General features: G+C 38.5%; 1 protein-coding gene across 2 annotated transcripts in view; it reads left to right on the plus strand.

The window, feature by feature from the left end:
* Positions 1–4,568: 4,568 nt before the first annotated feature.
* LOC147581671 (uncharacterized) overlaps positions 4,569–24,802 on the plus strand; it is a 79,746-nt gene continuing 59,512 nt past the window's right edge. For both annotated transcript variants that reach the window (XM_086702899.1, XM_086702898.1), the window contains exon 1: positions 4,569–4,989. In XM_086702899.1, the coding sequence (XP_086559025.1) occupies positions 4,639–4,989 (351 nt within the window). In that variant the 5' untranslated portion in view covers positions 4,569–4,638. The remainder of the gene's footprint in view (positions 4,990–24,802) is intronic.

The raw sequence follows: 24,802 nt of genomic DNA on the forward strand, positions 1-24,802 counted from the left end.
TAGTATCGACATTTTAACAATATTTGTTCTTCCTATCCAGGAGCACAGAATCTTTTTCCGTTTTTTGGTGTCTTCTTTAATTGCTTTCATAAGCTTTCTATAGTTTTCAGTGTATAGATTTTTCACCTCTTTGTTTAGATTTATTCCTAGGTGTTTTATGGTTTTTGGTGCAACTGTAAATGGGATCTATTCCTTGATTTCTCTTTCTGTCACTTCACTGTTGGTGTATAGGAATGTAACCAATTTCTGTGCATTGATTTTATATCCTGCGACTTTGCTGAATTCATGAATCAATTCTAGCAGTTTTTGGTGGAATCTTTTGGGTTTTCCATATAGAGTATCATGTGATCTGCGAAGAGTGAAAGTTTGACCTCCTCCTGGACGATTTGGATGCCTTTTCTTTCTTTGTGTTGTCTGATTGCAGAGGCTAAGAATTCCAATATTTTGTTGAAGAACAGTGGTGCGAGTGGACATCTCTGTCTTGTTCCTGACCTTAGGGGGAAAGCTCTCAGTTTTCCCCATTGTTTGGAAAAAGTTTGGAAGTTTTTCTCCATTTGGATGATATTAGCATTGGGTCATTCATATATGGCTTTTATGATCTTGACGTATGCTCCTTCTATCCCTACTTTCTTGAGGGTTTTCATCAAGAAAGGATGCTGTATTTTGTCAAATGCTTTCTCTGCATCTATTGAGAAGATCATATGGTTCTTGTCCTTTCTTTCATTGGTGTGATGAATCACGTTAATTGTTTTGTGGATATTGAACCAGCCCTGCATCCCAGGTATATAACCCACTTGGTCGTGGTGAATAATTTGTTTAATGTATTGTTGGATCTCGTTGGCTATTATCTTGTTGAGGATTTTTGCATCCATGCTCATCAGGGAAATTGGTCTATAGTTCTTCTTTTTAGTGGGGTCTCTGTCTGGCTTTGGAATCAAGGTAATGCCGGCTTCATAGAAAAAGTTTGGAAGTTTTCTTTCCATTACTATGTTTTGGAATAGCTTCAAGGGAATAGGTGTTAACTCTTCCTTAAATGTTTGGTAGAATTCCCCTGGAAAGCCATCTGGCCCTGAACTCTTGCTTTTTGGGAGATTTTTGATGATTAATTCGATGTCTTTACTGGTTATAGGTCGGTTTTAATTTTCTATTTCTTCCTGTTACAGTTTTGGTAGTGTATATATTTCTAGGAATTTGTCCATTTCTTCCAGATTTCCCATTTTAGTGGCATATAATTGCTCATAATATTCTCTTATTATTGTTTTTATTTCTGCTATGTTGGTTGTGATCTCTCCTCTTTCATTCTTGATTTTATTTTTGGATCCTTTCCTTTTTCTTTTTGATCAAACTGGCTAGTGGTTTATCAATTTTGTTAACTCTCTCAAAGAACCAACTTCTGGTTTCACTGATCCGTTCTACTGTGGTTTTTTTGTTTGTTTTGTTTTTTTGGTTTCAATAGCATTAATTTCTGCTCTAATCTCTATTATTTCCTGCCTTCTGTTGGTTTTGGGTTTTACTCATTGTTCTTTTTCCAGCTCCTTAAGGCATAATGTTAGGTTGTGTATCTGAGATCTTTCTTCCTTCTTTAGGAAGGCCTGGATTGCTATATACTTTCCTCTTATGACTGCCTTTGCTGCGTCCCAGGGGTTTTGGATTGTGGTGCTATCATTTTCATTGACCTCCATATACTTTTTAATTTCTTCTTTAACTTCTTGGGTAGCCCATTCATTCTTCAGTAGGATGTTCTTCAGTCTCCAAGTATTTGTTACCTTTCCAAATTTTTTCTTGTGGTTGATTTCAAGTTTCATAGGATTGTGGTCTGAAAATATGCATGGTATGATCTCGATCTTTTTGTACTTACTTAGGGCTGATTTGCGTCCCAGTATATGGTCTATTCTGGAGAACGTTCCATGTGCACTGGAGAAGAATGTATATTCTGCTGCTTTAGGATGAAATGTTCTGAATGTATCTGTTAAGTCCATCTGGTCCAATGTGTCATTCAAAGCCATTGTTTCCTTGTTGATATTTTGATTAGATGATCTGTCCATTGTTGTGAGTGGGTGTTGAAGTCTCCTATTATTATGGTATTACTATCGATGAGTTTCTTTATGTTTGTGATTAATTGATATATATGTGTGCTTCCATATTTGGTGCATAAATGTTTACAATTAGTGGGTCTTCTTGGTGGATAGACCCCCTTGATTATGATATAATGCCCTTCTTCATCTCTTATTACAGTCTTTATTTAAAGTGTAGATTGTCTGATATAAGTATGGCTACTCTGGCTCTCTTTTGTTGACCATTAGCATGATAGATGGTTCTCCATCCCCTTATTTTCAATCTGTAGGTGTCTTTAAGTCTAAAGTGGGTCTCCTGTAAACAGCATATAGATGGATCTTGTTTTCTTATCCATTCTGTTACCCTATGTCTTTTGATTGGAGCCCTGAGTCCATTGACATTTAGAGTGAGTACTGAAAGGTATGAATTTATTGCCATTATGAGGCTTGTAGAGTTGGAGTTTCTGGTGGTGTTCTCTGGTCCTTCCTAATCTTTTGTTGCTTTTGGTATTTTTTATTTACATATATATTTTCTCATGTTTTCTCCCCTCAGAGAGTCCCCCTTAAAATTTCTTGCAGGGCTGGTTTAGTGGTCACAAACACCTTTAGTTTTTGTTTGTCTGGGAAACTTTGTATCTCTCCTATTTTGAATGACAGCCTTGCTGGATAAAGAATTCTTGGCTGCATATTTTTCTGATTCAGCACATTGAGTATATCCTGCCACTCCCTTCTGGCCTGCCAAGTTTCTGTGGATAGGTCTGCTGCAAACCTGATCTGTCTTCCCTTGTAGGTTAGGGTCTTTTTGTCCCTTGCTGCTTTCATGATTCTCTCCTTGCCTGAGTATTTTGTGAATTTGACTATGATATGCCTTGTTGATGGTCGACTTTTGTTGACTCTAATGGGGGTCCTCTGTGCTTCCTCGCTTTTGATGTCTGTGTCTTTCCCCAGGTTAGGAAAGTTTTCTTCTATGATTTGCTCACATAAGCCTTCTACCCCTATTTCTTTCTCTTCCTCTTCTGGGGCCCCTATGATTCTGATGTTGTTCTTTTTAATGAGTCACTGATTTCTCTAATTCTTAAATCGTGCTCTTTTGCCTTAATCTCCCTATTTTTTTTCTGCTTTGTTATTCTCTATAAGTTTGTCCTCTATATCGCTGATTCTCTGTTCTGCCTCATCCATCCTTGCCTCCACGGCATCCATCTGTAATTGCAGCTCAGTTATAGCATTTTTAATTTCATTCTATTTTTTGCTTCTTTTATCTCTGCAGAAAGGGATTCTAATCTATTTTTGATTCTAGCTAGTATTCTTATTATTGTGATTCTAAATTCTGGTTCAGACATCTTGCCTGTATCTGTGTTGGTTAAATCCCTGGCTGTCGTGTTTTCATGCTCTTTCTTTTGGGGTGAATTTCTTTGTTTTGTCATTTTGAAGGGAGAAAAGGAATTAATGAGGCAGAAAAATTAAAATAAAAAATTAAAAAAATATTAAAATTAAAAAATTAAACACACACACAAATCAAATAAATGATGGTAGATCATAGGTGTGTTTTGGTCTGGGTGTTGAAAGTGGTTTGACAGATTACAGGAAAAAGGGGGGAGAAAAAAAAGAAAATCGTTTGAGAATTTGAAAAAATGGATACACTGAAGTAGACTAAAATGAGATGATGGGAGTAAAATAGATTTAGAAAAAATTTACACAAAAGTAAAGAATATAGTAGAGAAAAATAAAGAAAAATATTTTTAATAAAAATTGAAAATAAAAATGAATTTTTTTCTCTTTCTGTATTCAAGAAAAAGAATAGTGTAAAGGAGAAAAAAAAAGAAAGAAAATTGAATAGATGGACCTGCTAACAGATTGAAGTAGGACTGAAATTACTTCGTTTTCGCCTAGAAGTCTGAGTAGGAAGCACTTTATAGTCCATAAACTAAGCAGGCGGTGAGACTTGTATTCTTGAAGAGCCAGGTTGGCCCAGTTGGGCGGGGCTCAGTGTAATGTCTCTGTTCTCCACTAGATGGCGCTGCTAGCCTACTGGGGTGGATTGTTGTAGCCCTCATTGGTGTGTATGCGCACGCGCAGAAGTAGGAAAAATGGCGTCACCCAGGTATGCAGTCTCTAGTATGGGAACTGTTTTCTTGGATCGGCAATTGCTCACCTGTCCTCTGTCTTTAGCTTTTGTCCGCTCCCCACTTCTTCACTCTCCGTGCCCAAGCCCCAGGCAGTACCTCTCTCCCGAGTTTTGTCTCAGATGCAGCTGTTTTCCCCAGCCCCTTACTTCTTTTTTTTTTTTTTTAAATTTTTTTTCAACGTTTATTTATTTTTGGGACAGAGAGAGACAGAGCATGAACGGGGGAGGGTCAGAGAGAGAGGGAGACACAGAATCGGAAACAGGCTCCAGGCTCCGAGCCATCAGCCCAGAGCCCGACGCGGGGCTCGAACTCACGGACCGCGAGATCGTGACCTGGCTGAAGTCGGACGCTTAACCGACTGCGCCACCCAGGCGCCCCCCCAGCCCCTTACTTCTGAAGGACTGCGGCTTTGACCCATTCAGCCCCTCTGTGGGAGGGTCTCACGGAGCAATGGCCGAATGCCGGCTGCATCCAGGAATGCCTGCTGGACCCTGCTGCTGCCGGTACCCTGTGACTGTGGCCAGGTTCCAGCCAGCTCCAGAAAAAGTTCGAGAGATGGTGTAGCAGCAGCGTTTCAGGGATTATGGAAAATCACAACACACATCTGGCACCAGGCTTCACCCTTAACGACCTTGTTCCAGCACCAGCGAATGTGGCCATTTTCTGGGATCTGCTGGGACCAGGTGGTCTCAACAGTCGCTACCAAATGTCCTTCTAGCAGTGGAACCGCTTTTCCCCGTGTGGCCCAAGAACCTCCTGGACCCCACTCTGCTCCGGGGGATTCACCCTTCCCATCAGAGCACCTTCAGGTATCGAGCTGCAGAGTTGCAGACTTTGTGCTCCCCTTGTTTGCAGTCTTAATGGAATTTAAACCCTCTCCTTTCTCCTTTCTCCCTTTTTAGTTTAGTCCCTGTGGCTTTTTCCAATATTCCACTTTCTCTCCAGTTGCTTTTGGGGTGGGTGCTTTTCTTGTATTATCCCCCCACCCCCACCCCTGTCTCTGTCCTCTCTCTGCCTGCAAAATCACCTCCCTGCCTGCTGCAGCGTCTCACTCTCCAAGTTCACCTCTCTATGCTGCGTACCTGCTGAATTCTGTGGTTCAGGTTGTGCAGATTATTGTGTTAATCCTTAGATAAGTTTTTCTAGGTGTGCAGGATGGTTTAGTGTTTAGGCGGTATTTCACAAGACACACAAAAAACTTCCATGCTGTTTTGTCATCTTGGCTCCTCCAAGATCAAAGTTTCTAAAAGGAGGAGCCAAGATTTGTACACATCTGTCTGCTTTTATAGCCCCTCCTAACTTTATTGGTATCTCCATCACCATAATATGCACCAGATGAGACAGAACAGTAATAGTCTTTTGCTACTGTCAAGTAAAATAAAAAATTAAAAATCAAACAAATTAAAGCGAAGTCCTGTATCTATCAGCATCTCCTCCATTCACCTACTCTCAAAACCAGGTGATTGCAATTAACATCAACAAACTTAGAGAAGTCACTATTTACAAATGATTTTCAAATTTTAATTGTCATTATTGAGTCTGCATTTCTGGACATCAGAATGATTTATTGCCTTGATTACACATGTTCCCCACAGATTACAAATTCTAGTAATTAAAGGATAAGATCAGAATATTAAAAAAATTTTTTTTAATGTTTATTTATTTTCGAGAGAGAGACAGAGAGACATAGAGACAGAGAGCAAGCAGAGGAGAGGCAGAGAGAGAGGGAGACACAGAATCTGAAGCAGGCTCCAGGCTCTGAGCTGTCAGCATAGAGCCTGACGTGGGGCTCGAACTCACGAATTGCAAGATCATGACCTGAGCCGAAGTCAGATGCTTAACCAACTGAGCCACGCAGGCACCCCAGAACATTTTTGTCTTTTGTCTATTCTGCATTTTTTAAATATAAGTTGAGGGAAAGCAGTGAATCGGTTTTGACCTACCAAATCATGGGAGTTCCATAGGTCTCTTATTATCATTAATTCATATTTTCACTGGGGATTGAAATTTTTCATTTGGTTGGCTGAGCAAAGTATGTTGTAATTCTTTTTATCTTTTTATGAGTTTATTTTTCTTTGGGATGGTAACTTAGATCAGATGCAGGAAACCTCTTTGGAAAAAGAAGAATGTTTTTATTCATTCTAACTTGAGTATTCTGAAGTCTGTCATATTTGGAGCATTAAAATATTATGTGCTTGACCAACCAAGAATGGCAACTGTTCAGCTACACAAAAATCTGTATGGCAAACCTTGTCCCTGTGGCTTTTATAAGCGCACACAGTGTAGTCAATATGACACAGTTCAATATTTGTTTTATGTAATCAAATGAATAGCACATTTATCCAGAGAGTGCTAATGTAATAGTGCGATTATCAGCAAAGCAGAAGACTTTTATATCCATGCTATAGTACAATAATGTATGTGAAATTTCAATAATGGCCTTCTCATTCGGGAAAGGGTGGTCATTAATTGAGCTGGTTTCCCATCAGAGAGTGGTAATCATCAGTTTTCCAATGATGTTGATTTTTATATGAACACAAAATACCAATTCATTCTTAATGACATTTTCAGTAATAATAGGGATATTAATTCAAATTCCTTTTTCATTTCCCAGATCTTTATATTTACTGCTCAATCACTCTATTTCTGCTCTAAAGGAATATGTGCAGACCTTGAGGGAGACAGACATAAGACAAAGACAATGCCCTAGAAGGCTTACAGTCTCTTAAAGGTGACACATGTCAATAGATAATTGAAATGCAGTGAGTTAAGTGCTATGTCCACTTCTCACCTCCCTTTACTCCTCAGTCAAACCTACCATGTGATCAAAGCCACCAATAATCTCCCTAAAGCTAAACTCAATACATTTTTCTTAGTTGGCTTCCTGGAAATGTTTCCCATTGTGAGCCATTCCCACTCTCTCAAACATCTCTTGGCTCTGGGTTTCCATAGCATCACTTAATCTTGGTGTGTGTGTGTGTGTGTGTGTGTGTGTGTGTGTGTGTGTGTTTTCCTACCTCTACAAATACTATTTTTATCCTTTTTTTAAAAGAGGGTTTTTCTGTCTATCCTGTGGTGGTCTCCAGAACTTTCATTTTACTATGCACATTTGCCACTATTTCAGTTATTATCTTTGAACTAATGGTAAAATCCGAACAGCCACAGTTGTGAGGGCAGGTGGAGCCATGGGAATGGCGGGCCAGGGGACAAATAAGAAAGAGAGGAGAGAGAAGGGACTTAAGGGCTAAAGCCAATATACAGTGGGGGAAGGGAGTCTCCCATAAAGAGCCTCAGTCTGTGATTCAGTTGGCCCTATGATTTTAAGGTCAGAGATCACAAAGCTGCTTCCAAATTGCTTTCTCAGAGGACTGTCTAGCTGGCTCAATCAATCAGTACAGTGTGTGGTTTTGAACTCAGGGTTGTGAGTTTGAGCCCCACTTTGGGTTTAGAGATTATTTAAAAATAAAATCTTCGAAAAAAATCATTAGCCAAATTGCTTTCTCAGATATGCTTACACACTTGTACTTTGATACTAGCTATCTTTTCCGCAAAAACTTTCTTCTGTTTATGAATTCTGCTCTTAAATTTAAAAATGCACAGTTCCTGGGGTGCCTGGGGGGCTCAGTCTGTTGGGCATCTGACTTGATTTTGGCTCAGGTCACGGTCTCAGGGTCCTGGGATCGAGCTGCAAGTCAGGGTCTGTGCTGAGTGTGGAGCCTGCTTGGGATTCTCCCTCTCTCCTTCCCTCCGCACCTTACCTGCTCACACTTACTCACTGTCCCTCTCAAAATAAATACATAAACATTTAAAAAATAAATAAATAAAACAAAATCTTTAAAAAACGAATACAGGGGCACCTGGGTGGCTCAGTCGGTTGAGCGTCCGACTTCGGCTCAGGTCATGATCTCACGGTCTGTGGGTTTGAGCCCCGCATCGGGCTCTGTGCTGAGGCTCAGAGCCTGTGCTCAGAGCCTGGAGCCTGCTTCGGATTCTGTGTCTCCCTCTCTCTCTGACCCTCCCCTGTTCATGCTCTGTCTCTCTCTGTCTCAAAAATAAATAAACATTAAAAAAAAATTTTTTTAATGAATACACAGATCCTCTCTTCTTTTCCTGTCAGACAAAATAAAACTGTTTTTATTCTGAAAGGAAAGACATTGCAACACATATTTTTCTTTTTCACTTGAAACTTGTGCAAAAAATGCCACCCAGAGTTGGTATGGAATCAGCAACTGCTGATTCAGGGAGCTGCAGAAGAGGGGTAGTGGTGAGCCAGGTAATGTGGGCGCCTCTACCTGGGGGAGCATCTGGAAAATGAGTTGTGTATGTGTGCAGGTGTGTGTGTGTGTGTGTGTGTGTGTGTGTGTGTGAGGGAGACAGACAGCCTGAGAGAGAGAGACAGAGAGACAACAACAGTGATTCTTTTACCACTAATTGCAGGGATTCTCAAGCATTCCCATTTAGGTGTCTCTAATGACACCTAATGAGGGAGGAGAGGGGCGAATGTGTAACCTAGGAGAATCCATAGCATTGTGCCCTTCTCAGATGTGAAGGTGAAAGTCTAAAAGTTCTTTGAAACACAATGTTTCATTTTAAAAAAGAAATCAGAAGTATCTCACTCCCTATTTTAGCCATGCTTGTTTTCATATAAAAAGGATATTTCAAGTAACTTGCCAAAAAGATGCTATTGCATTAAGTCAAACAATTTCAGAAGATGGTGCTGAATTGATAAAAGCAATCCCATCTGATAGGTTCAGAGTCCTGGCAGTTTTGAGAAGCCAGTTTCACACGAACATAAACCTACTAACGGCAACAATTTTTATCATTGCTTTTCAAGCCTTGCTGCACTGGGGAGACATATTCTGAAATATTCTGCCAAAAAAGCAGCAGGGTGCAATGCTTTCAGTGCCTCTTGGTGGAAATTTTGATAAGTGTATCTTCTTGTGTGTGTTATTTGGCAGATTAAAAAGACTTTGATGGTACTCTCTTATTGCCCTAGGTGATCATTTATTGATTTATCCCAACAAATATTTTTTCATCGCCTACTATGTGCCAGGCATTGTTCTCTAACTATCAGTGAATTTGGCAATGAGTTTTTATAGGGAAGGAAGACAACCAAAGTTGCTACAGATTATTTTAATTCCAATGCTATAGTTTTTAATTTCATGTAACTGACAAACGTGACTGTATTTCTAAAATAAATCTCTTCATTTAATGTTCAAACATTTTCATCATGTTATGTGTACTGAGATCACTTATTTATTCTCTGCAATCATGGGCTGAGATATTCACTTTTAAAACACTATCTGATAAAAAAGTCAATTTTGAGAGTTGTTCCTTGTCATAGGATAATGGTGGTTTTGTTTTTCTTATCTAGATCTTTAGCTATGGGTCAGGATGAGATCATCACCTCTACTTAGCCCCTCCAGCATACATTTCTGTGATAGAGCAAATTTTCAAAATCGCTTCCATTTTCACTATAAATTTAAATAAAAGTAAAAGGCATATTCTTTGCAGTGAAATATTTCTGGTGAATGATTCAATGTCTGGCTTCCTGGGCCACAGGGTCCCTTGTGAGGGCCACTGCTCTCCTGGTTCAGACCAAACTGTGACCATCCATGCATATCTTCTAGTCCAAGCCTATGAGGGCTTATGAAATATCATTTATCTAAAATCTGAGCACGACTTTCTACAGGCTCTCTCAGGGCTAGAATATTCAGTCTTGTGCTCTACTGCGTGTATGAACTTGGATACTTGAATAAGTGGACTCACCTCCTTTTGTAAAAAGGGGATCACAACCACTTTACAGTGTTGTCTTAAAAATGCCATAAGCTTCTTACTATAAAGTGCAGAGCACACTGTCCAGCACACAGAAAGTATACATAGAAAATTTTAGTATTATAGAATATATTAGCCTTTTTAATAATTAATTTTAAGCAAATCTCTTTCTTCATCCACACAAACTGAACATTCCTATTCTTGATAAAAACTGCCTTCCAGGGGTGTCTGGGTGGTTCAGTATGTTAAGTGTCTGACTCTTGATTTTGGCTCAGGTCATGATCTCACAGTCATGAGATCAAGCCCCTCATTGGGTTCCGTGCTGGGAGTGGAGCCAGCTTGGGAATCTCTCACTCCCTTTCTCTCACTCAAAAAATAAAAATAAAATAAAAATAAATTGCTTTCTAAATCCCTCTTTCTTCTTTTCCTTTATTTTGCTCCACATTGTATGTTTAGAGATGATATTTGGTTAAGTAGTCCATATGTCAGACTACAGTGTAAGACCTAAGAAGCCTGCTAAAACAGAAAGCTGAATGCTGGGACAGAACCAAATGGCTGGCCCAGTTCTGGGAATTTTAATTCAAGGAGTTTTTAAAATGTGTCTGAGTTGTTTATTCCCACACAACATTTGCTGGGCTGCAATCTAGACACTTTGCATACTCTCTAGTTTAATTCTCCCAACCTCTTGTGAGGTACATTTTATTATGTATTCTTACAGATAAAAACAAAGAATGAAACCTCGGGGTCTTGGAGAGGTTAGTGGCTTTTTAAAGAACTTACGTTTAATCAGTGGTTGAACCAAGATTCGAATACAGGACATTTTGGGTTGAAGCCCCAGATAAATGTTGCCCTATTAAAACAGAGCAGAGAATTTCAGATATTTTGACAACACTATCACAAACCTGATGAATTTATTCTTGTTCATTGAATTTTTAAAAAGTATTATCCTGTTCAAGACTAGTGAGAATCAAGGACAAACAATAATAAAGAGAAATGTATCTAGGCATTTCAATTGCCATGGAAGCTCTTTGATTTGAATGAATTATGGCTCAGGAAAAACACAATTTGTCAGAGATCATCTGGGGATGAATTAGTTTGGAAGGAGTTAGATGCTAGTAGATAGATTCAGTCCACTGAGCCATTCATTTAGAGTCTGAGACAGTTTTTACTGGGTTGGTCAAAAGGCTATGTGGCTCTTGCCAAGGTTGACTTAAATCCTCTACTTACCATCTCGAAAGTGTTCCAGAGTTAATTTAAAAAATAGCATCCATACCTTTAAACTAGAAAACAATATATATGTATTGTAGGAAGCTCCTAAAAGAAATATACAGAGAAGCATTTTTCAAAGTTGTATCTAAATCATGCTGTTCAGAGATATTTCCTTCTAATTTGTTTCAGTGCCTGTCTAACTTGTACAAAATTCAAGTCATTATATACTTTTTCCATATAACCACTATAACACATGCATTTTCAATATCATTCAAAGATTCTTTGATATAGCAGGTCTTAGTTTATCTTATAATAATATTGTTTTTCTCATTTTATACACATTCTAATTAATACTTATTGCAGACAATTTGGAAAACCCTAAAATGCAAATAAAAATTACCAGTAATCATACCATCCCAAGATAATCATAGCTAATTTCTTCCCTTAGAGATTTCCCCGTGTGTGTGTGTGTATGTATATATATATATATATATATATATATATATATATATATATATATGTTTTATTTGTAATAATAGCTCATTTATGGACTGTGTCCTATGTACCAAAAGCTATTCTAACAACTTTCAGTCCTTAGGGCATCCCTATGACATGAATATAATTATAATCTCCATTTGCTTGGAAAAAACTGAGGCACATTAGGTTAAAAAACTTTCATAAGTTTACATACCTAATAACGACAGAGGTGGGATCTGAACCCAGGAAATCTGCTCCATGGATTATACTCTTATTTCTAATATGATACTGCCTCTCTCAATTTCATAATTGATTATACGGAATAATTTAGAGACAAGCCTTAAAAATTTAGCACCACTATATTTCATTTAATCTGAGATATCATTTATTCTGTTACACTATTACATTATTTGTAATGTACAAATACAATACAATTTGTTACAATACAGTGTAACTACACTGTTACATTATTTTACGTATGACTAAGGAAGAAGAAAGGCTATCAATTTTTGTTGTAAGATGCCATTGATTATAACATACATTTCAATTTCAGAGATGTTAATATGTGGACAAAATGCCTTTAAGAAAATATAAAACCCATGTGATGAATATTTTCTGTCACCAAAAAAGCACCATTAAAAAGCATCCTTTACAGGTGCCCTTCATGGCTCAGTCAGTTGAGCATCTGACTCTTGATTTTGGCTCAGGTCATGGTCCCAGGATTGTGGGATCATTATTTAGTTATAAATAAGTAAAAATCAAAATAAATAAACGCATTCTAAAAAAAAAGTACCATATAGCATTGCATCATATACATATACTCCAATTTGTTACTCAATCCCTTAGTTTTTACCTATGTTTTCCCAGCTAAAAATAATGCTGTAATTGTGAATAATACTCTGATTGTGGATCTAAATATTTTTGCACATCTCCTGTCAGTTCCTTAGAATATGTTTTTGGTTGTATAATTTTTTGTCAAAAGTGTCAATATTTTACTATTTTCATATTGTGAATTTTGGGTAGGAGATTTTACTAGTTATCATTCTCATCTTCAACATAGATATACTCACTTTATCTTACTTTTATGGTGGGATTTTCCTTTCATTTGAACATTTTCTTCTCCTGATAAGCTCAAGTGGTCTCCCCAAAGCCTTAAAATGAATGCATTCTAGAGTTTACACTGGAGGCTAATGAAGAAATATCTTAAATAAATTTTAAAAAGTATATAGTCTAGGCTACATTTGCTAAGAGAGAAAAAAAGGTCAGTTAATTGAAATCCCAGGCCCAGTTTTCATACTTTATCATGGCGTACATGCTTTCTTTCTTTCTTTTTTTTAATGTACACTTTCTTTGTTTTAGAGAGAGAGCACACACGAGTGGGAGAGAGAGAATCTTAAGCAGGCTTTACATTCAGTGTAGAGCCCAACTCCAGGCTCAATCATACAACCCTGGGATCATGACCTGAGCCCAAATCAAGAGTCAGACACCAAACCGACTGAGCCACCCAGGTGCTCCTATTGGCCTTTATTTTAGAAGCCAGTTCATTTGCTGAACACTTTGAATTGGTCTAGACTCTGTCTTGTGCTTTGCTATTGTATATTTGGGGACAGCTTAAGTTATCTCCTTTGACTTAGAAGGACTCCACTTCCAACATCTGTCTCTTCTGCAGATCTCATTGGAACTTGGCTTTAGACTTTCACAGGCATGTCTAGAGTAGGTCTTATTAGGGCATGATCCTTACTTCTAAGGTGTGGTGTTTCTGATGTTCCATCCATGTAGTGTCTGTTAACAAACTCTGTCCATACTGCTGGGACCAAACTCCGGTTGTTCAATGCAGCGGTGGTTTCTGTAGCATGGCTTCACATCTTGTAAGTCTCTTCTACTCTAAAACACAAAACAACCAATATCTCCTCTGCCCTGTGTGGCCTCACCCTACACAGACAGCCCAGCTTCCAGCCATGGACCGACAGAAGACCCATTGCTTCAACATGGACTTCATGGCTCCTTTTACACAGTCCCCATGTCTAATTCCTGCAGATCTTAGTCATTTCACTGACTTTAAATTCTATTCTCTGCCTCCTCAGCTCATGTTCTGCTAGGACTCCAGCTCTTTGTTGCTGTGACAGGAAATTGTCTCCAGGCAGAAAGTGGGGGGCAATAGTGGAGTTGCCTTGTGAGTTTCACTTCTTTCTGGGATTTCAGTCTTGTAACGTCTGTTGTTTGCTCTCTGAAACAGTGACTGCATATATTTTGTCCAGTTTTATAGTTGCTTACCATGAGAGATCTAATTCAGTACCAATTAGTCCGTCATGAATGGACATTTTCTGCAAAGGCTAATTTTACACCTCTTCTCAAATGTACTCGTATTTCTCTAGGAGACACAGGAGGACAGGATGAGGAGTAACTTATGTAAATTCACAGTCAGACTATTTTTAAGCAGATTTGTTAGTACCATGAGTTAGTGTCAGGGAATGTAGAAAAAGAATAGATAGGTATCCACAGTGACAAAGTCTTTTATGACCTAAATGTGCATCCATTAGAGACCTGTCATGGTAAGTCTTAGTTCAGAGCCACTCATTCTGTTCACTTACTCCCTTGATGTTACAATCCTCACCACACCATCCTATAGCAACTGATTACTAACCTTTGTTTAATTATTTCCAGTGACGAACTCAGTGCCTTGTGAAGCAGCCAGAATTCCTTTTTTTTTAAAAAAAAAGGTTTATTTATTTATTTTGAGAGAGAGAGAGCACGTGAGCAGAGGCAGGGGTGAGAGAGAGAGAGGTGAGAGACAATCCCAAGTGGGCCCCGATGCGGGGCTCAATCTCATGAACCGTGAGATCATGACCTGAGCTGAAATCAAGAGTCAAAGGCTTAACTGGCTGAGCACCCAGGTGCCCCTAACTCAGCTTCTCCTATCTTTGGATGGTGAAATTTAAAGCCAGATATTGTTTCATTTTTTTGAGCTGAACTCTGTCTCCTAAAGCCATCCCTCCGGTATCTTAGTTTTATTGGCTACCAATGACCGCTAAGACTCATCTTTCATGACAGTTCTTCAAATATTAGCAGACAAGGAGACTGTTCCTACTGAATCTGCTGCTCTCTGTGGTTGGTTGGGAAATTGTTCCCAGGAAGAATATGGAGACAACTGTGGATTTTCTTCTTTCTGGAATTATAGACTTATGTTGTCTGTTGTTTGTTTCCTGAAAACAGTTATTTTGTATATTTCTTCAAGTCTTATAGTTGCTTACTGTAGGAAGTCTAATTGAGTATCAGTTACTACATCATATGGGGTTACCATGCTTTACAAAGTCTATTTTTGCATTTTGAGAACTTAAGGTTTGAGAGCTTAAGGTTTGAGACTTAAGTGGTGGTCTCAAACCTTGGAACCATGCCAGTGTCAGTGAGACTTTATTAACTTAATAAGTGCTCTTAAAATCTCTAGGAAGTAGGTGTAATTTTATCCTCATTTTACATAGGAGGAATCTGAGGCACAGAGAGGTTACGAAACTTGCTTAATGTTACACAGCCAGAAAATGAACATTTCTGGACTATATAGACTGAGAAGTAATGTGCATTCATTGCAGATTTCTTTTTATTATCTCTTTTGCTGAGTGAAAGTCTGATTACTTTCTGGCCTTTTGATAGCTCTGGGAAGCTTGTATCTGATATCTCTTACTCGTCATTATTAAAAACATAAAATTACAAAATCATTTCATTCCAAACTACTCGTAGAGAATAGAACTGATTACAATTTGAAATCAGAAACCACTTTTGGGGATTATAAACCTCTGTACTGGGAATGCCCAGTCCAAAGAGCCACTAGTTTTTGTCTGTTTTGTTCACTGCTACACCCTCACAGTTAGAAAGAGCAGCTGGAAAGAAATGTACCCTTCATACATATTTGCCGAATAAAATTTTATATTGTTCAATTTCATTGAGAATAGGACCACATTTTCAACCTTCTATTACTAAAAATCTATGTTTATCTTGCAATTACAAAGGATAACTGTATTACAATTTTTTCACTGCAAGAATACTTTCTAAGACTAGTGATTTTTTGCCTTGTGTCAGGCTCCATGCAGGGCATAGAGTCTGCTTAATAGTCTGTCTCCCTCTGCCCCTCCCCCCATTCACATGCATGCTTGTGCTATAAATAAATAAGATAAAGCTAGTGACTATTTCTGTTTTTTTTATTTACTTCTTTTTATACATATATCTTTTGCCTTACACAAATGTTACCCCTCATGTTAGAAGGTGTCAATAACAAGGTTTGGTTTGATGATAACTTGATATTGGTAGAGTATTAGAGAATTCTCATTGCTTTGACATACAGTAATACAGATGCAGAGATGGGCATATATGGGTGCAGCATGTTTACAAGGAAGACACTTCCCTTAACGAATTAGTCTCTTGGATAGTTCTGGATTACAAAGATGAAGAGTACATTATTAAAATTATTTATGTATTTTTTTAACTAAAGAACCATGCACTTTCTCCTCTATGCCATATCTTTTCACTTCACTTTTCATATATTATCATTGTTCCATGGAGCTTGCTGGTGTGACTTCCTCATGAAATCTAATTTTCATAGCATGAAATGCCAAAGGCTTCATTCCCCAGGGATTAAAGGTACCCAGTATATTTCATGCAGTCACCAAAGGGAAAGCTTTGAAATATGGTCACATGGTGACCTTTTGTACTTGAGAAAATTGGCCAAACAAGCCTGGGCCTGACAGAGAAGAATGGCAAGGAAGATGAACAGTGTGCCTTTGTGCACTTATCCCATAAGAGTGGGGAATCTTGCAAAAATATACATACACAGCAATTCTCAGATTCTGGACCACCAGTTCTGGAAGCTATCTTTTTATTAAAGATAGCTTTTCTTTTTCTTCTTCTTCTTGTTTTTTAAAACAGCTTAATTAGGGTATAATTAGTATACAGAAAACTGCACACATTCAAGTACACAACCTGAGTTGTCTGGACACAAGTGGGATACTGAAACCATTACCAAAGTCAAGGTACTAAACATACTGTTAGTAGCTTTTCTTTAACTTTTTGTCTTGGTGGGAGGAATGTTCTTTGGTTAGTCATTAGTAAGGAGTATTGGGGTTGTAAATGGCCAAAGAGCAAGCAAAAGCTGCTTAGTCAATAAGAAAACAACATAAAAGAAGAGATGTTTCTGCTTAACAGCAGAGGCATCTCACAAGACCGTTTAGATAAAATTTTTCTCACTCAAGAAACAAAATATCTGTTGTGGAAAATTATATACAACTTTATGCCCTTTTATTGTGTAAGGTAAATAAGAAGATGTGCCAAAGGAACAGACATTAATGAAAACTCTCAACTATAACTGGCCTCATTGGAATAAACAATTTGTGCACAAAATAAAATAAAATAAAAGCAACAGCAATCACCTGTCTTAGGACAAATAGCTGGAGGCAATCTTCTTCACAATGGAAGCCTTTTGTCGACTAGCATTCTTTATTATTCTTTTCCACCTTGCACTCATTTTGTAGAAGTTGCGTAAAGATAGCAGGTAGAGTGTCCAGGGTTTATGCTGAAGGATTGGATGAACTTTGAACCCTCCTTGGCTCCTCTCTCTCCACCTCACGCCAAGGAAATCCCAGGGGGTTTTACTCAGATCCGGTCACTTCTCAGCATCACCATTGCCATGACAGGGCACATCACCATTTCTCATCTGGGTTCTGTGCTACCCTCCTTCAAGATCTCTCTGTTTCCATTCTTTGTACAATCTATATTTTTTCTTTCCAAAGTTTTGTTTAAATTCAAGTTAATTAACATATAGTGTAGTTGGTTTCAGGAGTAGAATTTAGTGATTCATCACTTACATATGACACCCAGTGCTCATCACAACCAATGCCCATCACCCATTTAGCCCACCTCTCCACCCACCTCCCCCCAGTGATCCTCAGTTTGTTCTACAATCTATACTCAGTGCATCGGTTGGAATGCCCTTGGATAAGTAAAACGAACCACATCACTCCTCTGCTCAAACTCTGTAGTGGTTCTGCTTCACCTAGAGTAAAACACGGAGTCCACAGAGGACACACAAAGTCCCAGCCCAGGGGATCTGGTCTTGGTTATTTCTCTGATCTCATTTCCTACCCTCTCTTCTACAATTATTCCACACCAACCCCATGGCCTTCTTGCTTCTTGACCTTATCAGGTATCTTTCTACCTCAAGGTCTTTACTCTAGCTGTCCTTTTTGCCTGAAGTGCTCTTTTCCCAGATGCCCACCCAGTAGATAACTTCTGAAGGTCAAATCTTTGCTCTAATATCACCTTCTCACTGAGGCCTTCCCTTCCACCCTAGTTAATATTGCAACCTAGTCCTCATCTCCTACCCTGCATTTCCTGTACCCCAACTCCTTTTTCAAGTAGGTATCACCTTTTACCATACTATATACTCTTTATTATATTTACTGCTATCGTTAGTCTCTGCCCTGTAACTGCTTCTTCCCCCCAACCAAACATAAGCTTCATAAAGGGCAGAGAATTTGTCCACTTTATTACCTGATATATGCTAAGGACCTAGAACTATACTTGGCACATAATAAGGTCTCAATAAATGTTTGTTGAATGAGTGAATAAAAGTTATCTGGTTCTCTGAATAAATTGAATTCTATGGCTGCTATTTAAAGTTTCTTATCAAACTTTAACGTTATTTTAAATTAGTTTTTTGAATAAGCAATACAAACACATGGCACACAATTTAGAAGGCACAAAGGATATATAATAAAATTAAGTCTCCTTCACACCTCTCCACAGATCATCTTTTGAGAGGAAACAAATTACTAGTTTTTTTTTTAATACATCTTTTCAAAGGTATTCTATACATTTAGAAGTCTATAGGCATTTGTAACCTTTTATGTTAACATAAATGGTAACATTTTATTTATCTTGCTTTTGGTATCTTGGTGATTATGTTATTATAATACACAGATGAACTCTCTTGCTCTTTAAAAAAATTTTAATGTTTATTTATTTTTGAGAGAGATACATACAGAACATGAGCAGGGGAGGGGCAGAGAGAGAGAGGGAGACACAAATCTGAAGCAGGCTCCAGGCTCTGAGCTGTCAGCACAGAGCCCCATGTGGGGCTTGAACACACAAACTGGGAGATCATGACCTGAGCCAAAGTCAGACGCTTAACTGACTGAGCCAACCAAGAGTCCCTCTCTTGCTCCTTTTAACAACTACATCGCATTTCATTTATTTATGTACAATTGGGTAGATATTGTTTGCTCTTACATAAAATCATTGCAATGACTGTTATGTGCCTGTGTCAGCATAACTGCCAGATAGAGTTCTAGAGAAGGAATTGCTGGATCAAATAACATGTACATTTTTATTTTGAAATATACTGCCAAAAATTCCTCCCTGGAAATGTTACCAGTGAACGCTTTCTCCAACAATGTATGAGGATTTGTATACGATTCTTCATGCTGTGTTATGAAAGATTTTTGTCCTTAATTAATTGTATTTCAAATCAATATGGCTAATAGTAAAAAAATAAAAACACTACAATAGTACAGAAGGTATAAAGTGGTCGATGAAAGTGCTCGAGTCTTTCAGAGTCTTCCTTTACAAGCTCCAAAGATATTCATGGTTCACAGCATTTTGCATATATTTTCAATACATACATAAGAATTATATACAAATGTATAAAATTCTTTTGTACACAAGTGTAAATACAATGTAATCATGCTCTATGACTTATTCATTTGGCAATATATCATGGGTAACATTACAGTTAATACATATAATGCTGCTTTATTTTTTTTTAATGATTACACAGTAGAATATGTACCATGGTTTAGTCTGTACAGATGGAAGTTTAACACATTTTCATTTATTTATTTATTCATTTATTTTAAAATATTTATTTTGAGAGAGAGAGAGAGAGCCTGTGTGTGCCATGCACATGCTTGCATGTGGGGGAGGAGAACAGAGCAAGGAAGAGAGATAATCCCAAACAGGCTCCATGCTGAGCATGCAGCCCAACATGGGACTTGAGGTGAGGTCCATCTCACAGTTGTGAGATCACGACCTGACACCTGAGCCAATATCAAGAGTCCGACGCTTAATCAGCTGAGCCAACCAGGCACCCCTGAAGTTTAGCACATTTTAAGGATTTTAAGTGCAAACGGTGCTGCAAAGGATGGCTTTGTGTATGCATCTTTAATTTGTTGTTTGTTAATGCAAATACATTTTTAACAGCCAAGAGATATGTGTACCTAAAATTTTGATAGTTCTTTCCAAGTTACTCTCTAAAAAGTTGGAATGCTATTCTTTAAATTAGAGATCTTGCTTCTCTACTTACTGTTGTCCTTTACCACTATTACGTGGGTGCAGAATCAGCATTTGTTCAACTGATGTGGAATGGTGTGTGTTCTAATGGGATGTGACACTGGGAAAGAAACAACTTTTCCACTGCCAGTGGGGATCCTCCCCAATTCTGAGACTTCTGCAGAATGCCATGTATAGCGAACTCCGTATATTTCAGATCTCTGGAGAGGCCTGCATTACAACTGGCTGCCTAGAAGGAGGCGGTGCTACTGAAGTTAACAGAGAACTTTGTTGCTGGTAAAATTTTGTACACATAGGTTGCCATCCTACTAAAAATGTTTCCCATATGTGTCCTCAATTCTTCATTGTGACTAAGAGTTGCTATTACAGCAAATGAATTGTCATGAATTTTGCATTATTGTGATCATCCTTAAACATCTTTGCATGCTGCCTAAACTCGGGAGACACAATTATTTACATATATTTTCAATCTATTTAAAAAGGATATATACATGGTAATCCAACAGCTCATTTATTCTGTGGTCTTGATAGGAAAGCTGGGCAAACATAATGCAATAGTTTGCTAGTTGATTGCAAGTATACAATGGAGTGAACTACAAAATAAATTACTTCTTATAAAGATTTAAAGGTTGGCAGGAACAAAATCCAGAGAAGTTGTTGTTGTTATTTTGTTTTCCCCGAGGTAAGCAAACTATTTATTGAGTGTTTGTGCCTAACCTATTTTATCTGTCAAATGATTTCCCTTTGTTTACTTTGGAAATTGTTTTCTTCCATCATTTTATAAGGAATAGCTAGCTATTTAAAGCACCCTACTTTGTAGATTCTAGAGTCTAAGGCATTGCTCGTGACAACATAACAGGGCAGTTAGTTATTTCAATACCAGGCCAGAGAATGGAGAACAGAAGCAATTATAAAGTATAGTCACCTTGTTATGCTAGAGATCGGGCAGCAATGGAATAGAGCTAGCCAGAAGACATGCATATCTGGCATTCTGGTAAGACCCAAAGTTCCAGCAAAGACGGGGGTCAAGATCAAATAAGGTGAAGCAGGAGGACCTATGGCTTAAGTCTAAGGCAATGCTTCCCAAGTTTGAATGATCATAGAAGTGTATGATGATGTTTGTGAATAAACAGATTCCAAGATCTCACTTTGAGGCTCCAATTGAGAAGTCAGCGGCAGTGGGAGGGGCAACAGGAGTCTACATTTTCACAAATGATCCTACTGCAGATAGTTTACCTACTGCATGTTGAGACACAGTCAACTACTGGAAAGTTGTCTCAGTCTAGGGGTCAGAGATTTAACCATTACATCACTGGTAGGCAGGGTTGCTGTGCTCCACTTCTACTCAGAAGGTGTTTCTTCCATTTTGTTGAATTTGCCTGATGGTGTGAATTATCCTTGCACAAGAATCTGAGCTCTCATGGAGAGATAGAGATCTTAGGAGAGTACACATCTTATACTAGACAAAAGTTGTGTCAAATTAATAGTTTTATTTTAGTTGTGCTACTGTCCTTCGACATTTGTGACCTGGAGTCAGATCTTGCCTTTGACAGCTTGTGTAGTGTTCACTTTTACTCACTTTTTCCTGTTTAAGAAGTTATTTTGCCTTTACATTTAAATTCTTCCTGCCCAAGGGGTCCATGGGTGGCTCAGGGGGTTAAGCAGCTGGCTCTTGACTTCAGCTCAGGTCACAATCTCATGGTTTGTGAGTTCAAGCTCCATGTCTGGCTCTGTGCTGACAGCTCAGGGCTTGCTTGGGATTTTCTCTCACTCTCTCTCTCTCTGCCCCTCCCCTGCTTGCATACTCTGTCTCTGCCTCTCTCTCTTTCGAAATAAATAAATAAATAAATAAATAAACTTTAAAAATAAATAAGAATACATAAAAATAAAATAAATTCAATAAATTATTCCCACCCAAGCCTCCATTTGAACAGTTTCTATATGTTTTCCTTTTTTTTTCATTCTCTTCCCATGAAAGTTCATTTTCCTAGTAGGAATTGTGAATGATTTTAAATCAGACAATCTAAAGAATTACTGGTTTCCATGGGCTTATGAGTGGCCTTAATCAGGGCGTCTAAACTCAAATGCATCAAAAATTGTGGGGAAGAGTGTATGCGGAGAACAGGGGTGTGAATCAAAAGGGAGTCACTTCAAACTGACAAGTGTACCACCTGCCTAAAAACATCAAAAATTCAAAACAAAGCACTGTGTTGTCAAAACGGAACAGGTTTTCAGACCAAATTCTGACGTCTGGCCTCTCGTCTATGCCCTTGACTTAAAGACTTATATTGGTCAACGTGTAGGTCCTATCTCAGTTGGTTATGACTTCATGTTGATACGATATAAGTGACACTACAATAAAATGTTGTATGCACATTAGAGCACAGTATGATACAACAGAAATTTGGGGGATATATTGGGAAGAGCAAGAATAAGGAGGTGGGGAATAAAGAGAAAGAGAGAGAATATGCAAACTGTGTCAAACACCTACTGCCTACATGAACTTGAATAAGCTACAAAGCCTCTCTGAGCCTGTTTCATGTGTAAACTGGGGATAAAATATCTGTCTCAGGAGACTGTCTTAAGGTTTAAGTGAGATAATACTTGTTAAACTTTATACACTGCTTGATACATAGTAGGCACTAAATAAATAGAGTCCCTTAATTGATTTATATGACAGAATATGCTGACAATATTCTGAAGAAGATGGGATTTCTCTAGAACTAATACATACATACTTGGTGATATGATATATGATGTGGACCCATCTCCAAGGCTAAGCTGGAAATATTGGATGGAGATTGCTCATAGCTGAGAACAAGGCAAACTACATTCTCTGGCCACTAAATTCAAAGTCACACTCCTACTGTTCTTTGTTTTTCTTTTTTCTTTTCCCATTTCCCCTCACTCCTAGCCAATTCCAGTAATGGTACCTAGTCCTTTTCTTGTGTTTTCTGAATGGCAATGCCCTCCAGAGGTTATGAAGTGAACCATTGCTCTCGGTTTGGGAATAGGGTAGGTGGAAGAAGTCAATCTCTATAAGATGACAAACAGCAGGCTTCAAGGAGGGCTTAGCCGGGCACCTTAGACCCTCTCTTATGCCCACACAGAAAAGCCAGGGTCAGCTTTTTCTGGGAGAACAGAGCTTGAGTTCCTCAGCTTTGGAAGACTCCTGCAGCCTTGGAGCGGCTGCATAGCCAAATAAGGTGTGACCTGAATCATTCGTCTTCCACCAACAACGTCCCATTACTTCTCTCCCACAGACGAGCATTGTGAAAAAGGGGGTCACCAACAAGAGGGTGAAGAGATCTCTGGGGAAGAGATAGTTACTCAACTGTGATAGGATTATCTGAACTTGATTATCTGTAGGAGATAAGGTTTTAAATTATAAATGAGGGAAAATTTGTTGGGTTGGATTGGACATACTGAAACAGGGAGAATAAGTGTTTTGGTCTGGGCAGGGGTGTGGGGATGGAGTAACGCATGCAGTTTGAAAAACTTAGCAAGCTTCAAGCAGCACATATCCGACGTTTTACTGTTTAATTCATACATGACATGCATATTCTCTAGCAATTCCCCGTTACGTTTTTGTGTTTACCCTGGTCTGTCTCCTGTTTATTGTCCTAATGTCTTTGCAAATGCATGCAGGTTAAAGTGAGGGGACCACAGTGTGGGACTGGTCTATGGTACTCATTTCTGCTTGGAACTGCTAATTTCTATGGTTACCACATCAGCAACCTTGGCTTGATTAAGCTGAGAGTCAAAAATATTGGCTGAGTACCTAATGTGAGTCAAGTACTGTACTACACTAATTTTTGTGTTTCTTCATTCAAGAATAATATTTATTGAAAGCCTGTTTTGTTCCAGATACTCTTCTAGGTGCTGGGAACACATCTTTGAACCAAACAAAGCCCCCATTCTTATAAAGTTTACACTCCAGTAGAGGAAAGCAGACCACACCTCCCCCACCCCCCGAAAAAAACACCACCCCAAAACTTGCTATATTCTATGTCAGAAGATGTGATCCAGTGGGGGAGGTAGCATTTGAGCAAGGACCAGAAACAAACATTAGATGAAGCCATGTAAATATCCACATAAATATGCAAGGTAGAGGTAACAGTTCTACAATGGCTTTGAGACAGAAGAGTACCCAGTGTGTTTGAGAAACAGCGAGACCTATGTGGCTGGAGATGAAATAGTGGTGACACCGAAGTAGACATCAGAGGGATCCTCAGGGAACAATCACTGAAGGCCCTAGCAAGGGTTTTGGATTTTATTTTGCTGAAATGGAAAGGCACTGGAGGGTTTGAATATACAACTGGCATTTTAAAAAGATCATTGCTACCGTGTGTGGAAAATGTTGATTTCGCTGACTATGCTATGATTAATACATTACCATTTTGTTTGCATGTAGGATGACAATGTACAAAATCAACCCATAGACTTTGTTTGCATATTTACAAGGCAAAGTGTGTTTCAATTATTATTCCATGGTATGATATGCCTCATATGAAGATATGCCTTTTAAGAGGCAGCACTTGGATTTTCTGTTGTGGTGGTTGTTGTAAGGGTGTCTCTAGTTTGTCTGTAAAGTAGTTTATCCTACTTCAAAAGTTGTCATGATACTGAAATCTGGAACCTATCCCTCTGTTCCACCCTTTCATTCCTAACATCTCATAAATACCGTAGCAGACCAGAGTCTGTCTGCCAGAATTAGGAAGTGGTGGTAGGTATCTTAGCTCAGTAGGTTCTAGTTTAAAGTACTATGACTTAAGGGGTGCCTGGGTAGCTCAGTTGGTGAAACATCTGACTTCAGCTCAGGTCATG

Source organism: Puma concolor, chromosome B1 (assembly GCF_028749965.1).
Source record: "Puma concolor isolate L17-30 chromosome B1, mPumCon1.1.hap2, whole genome shotgun sequence".
Taxonomy (NCBI): domain Eukaryota; kingdom Metazoa; phylum Chordata; class Mammalia; order Carnivora; family Felidae; genus Puma; species Puma concolor.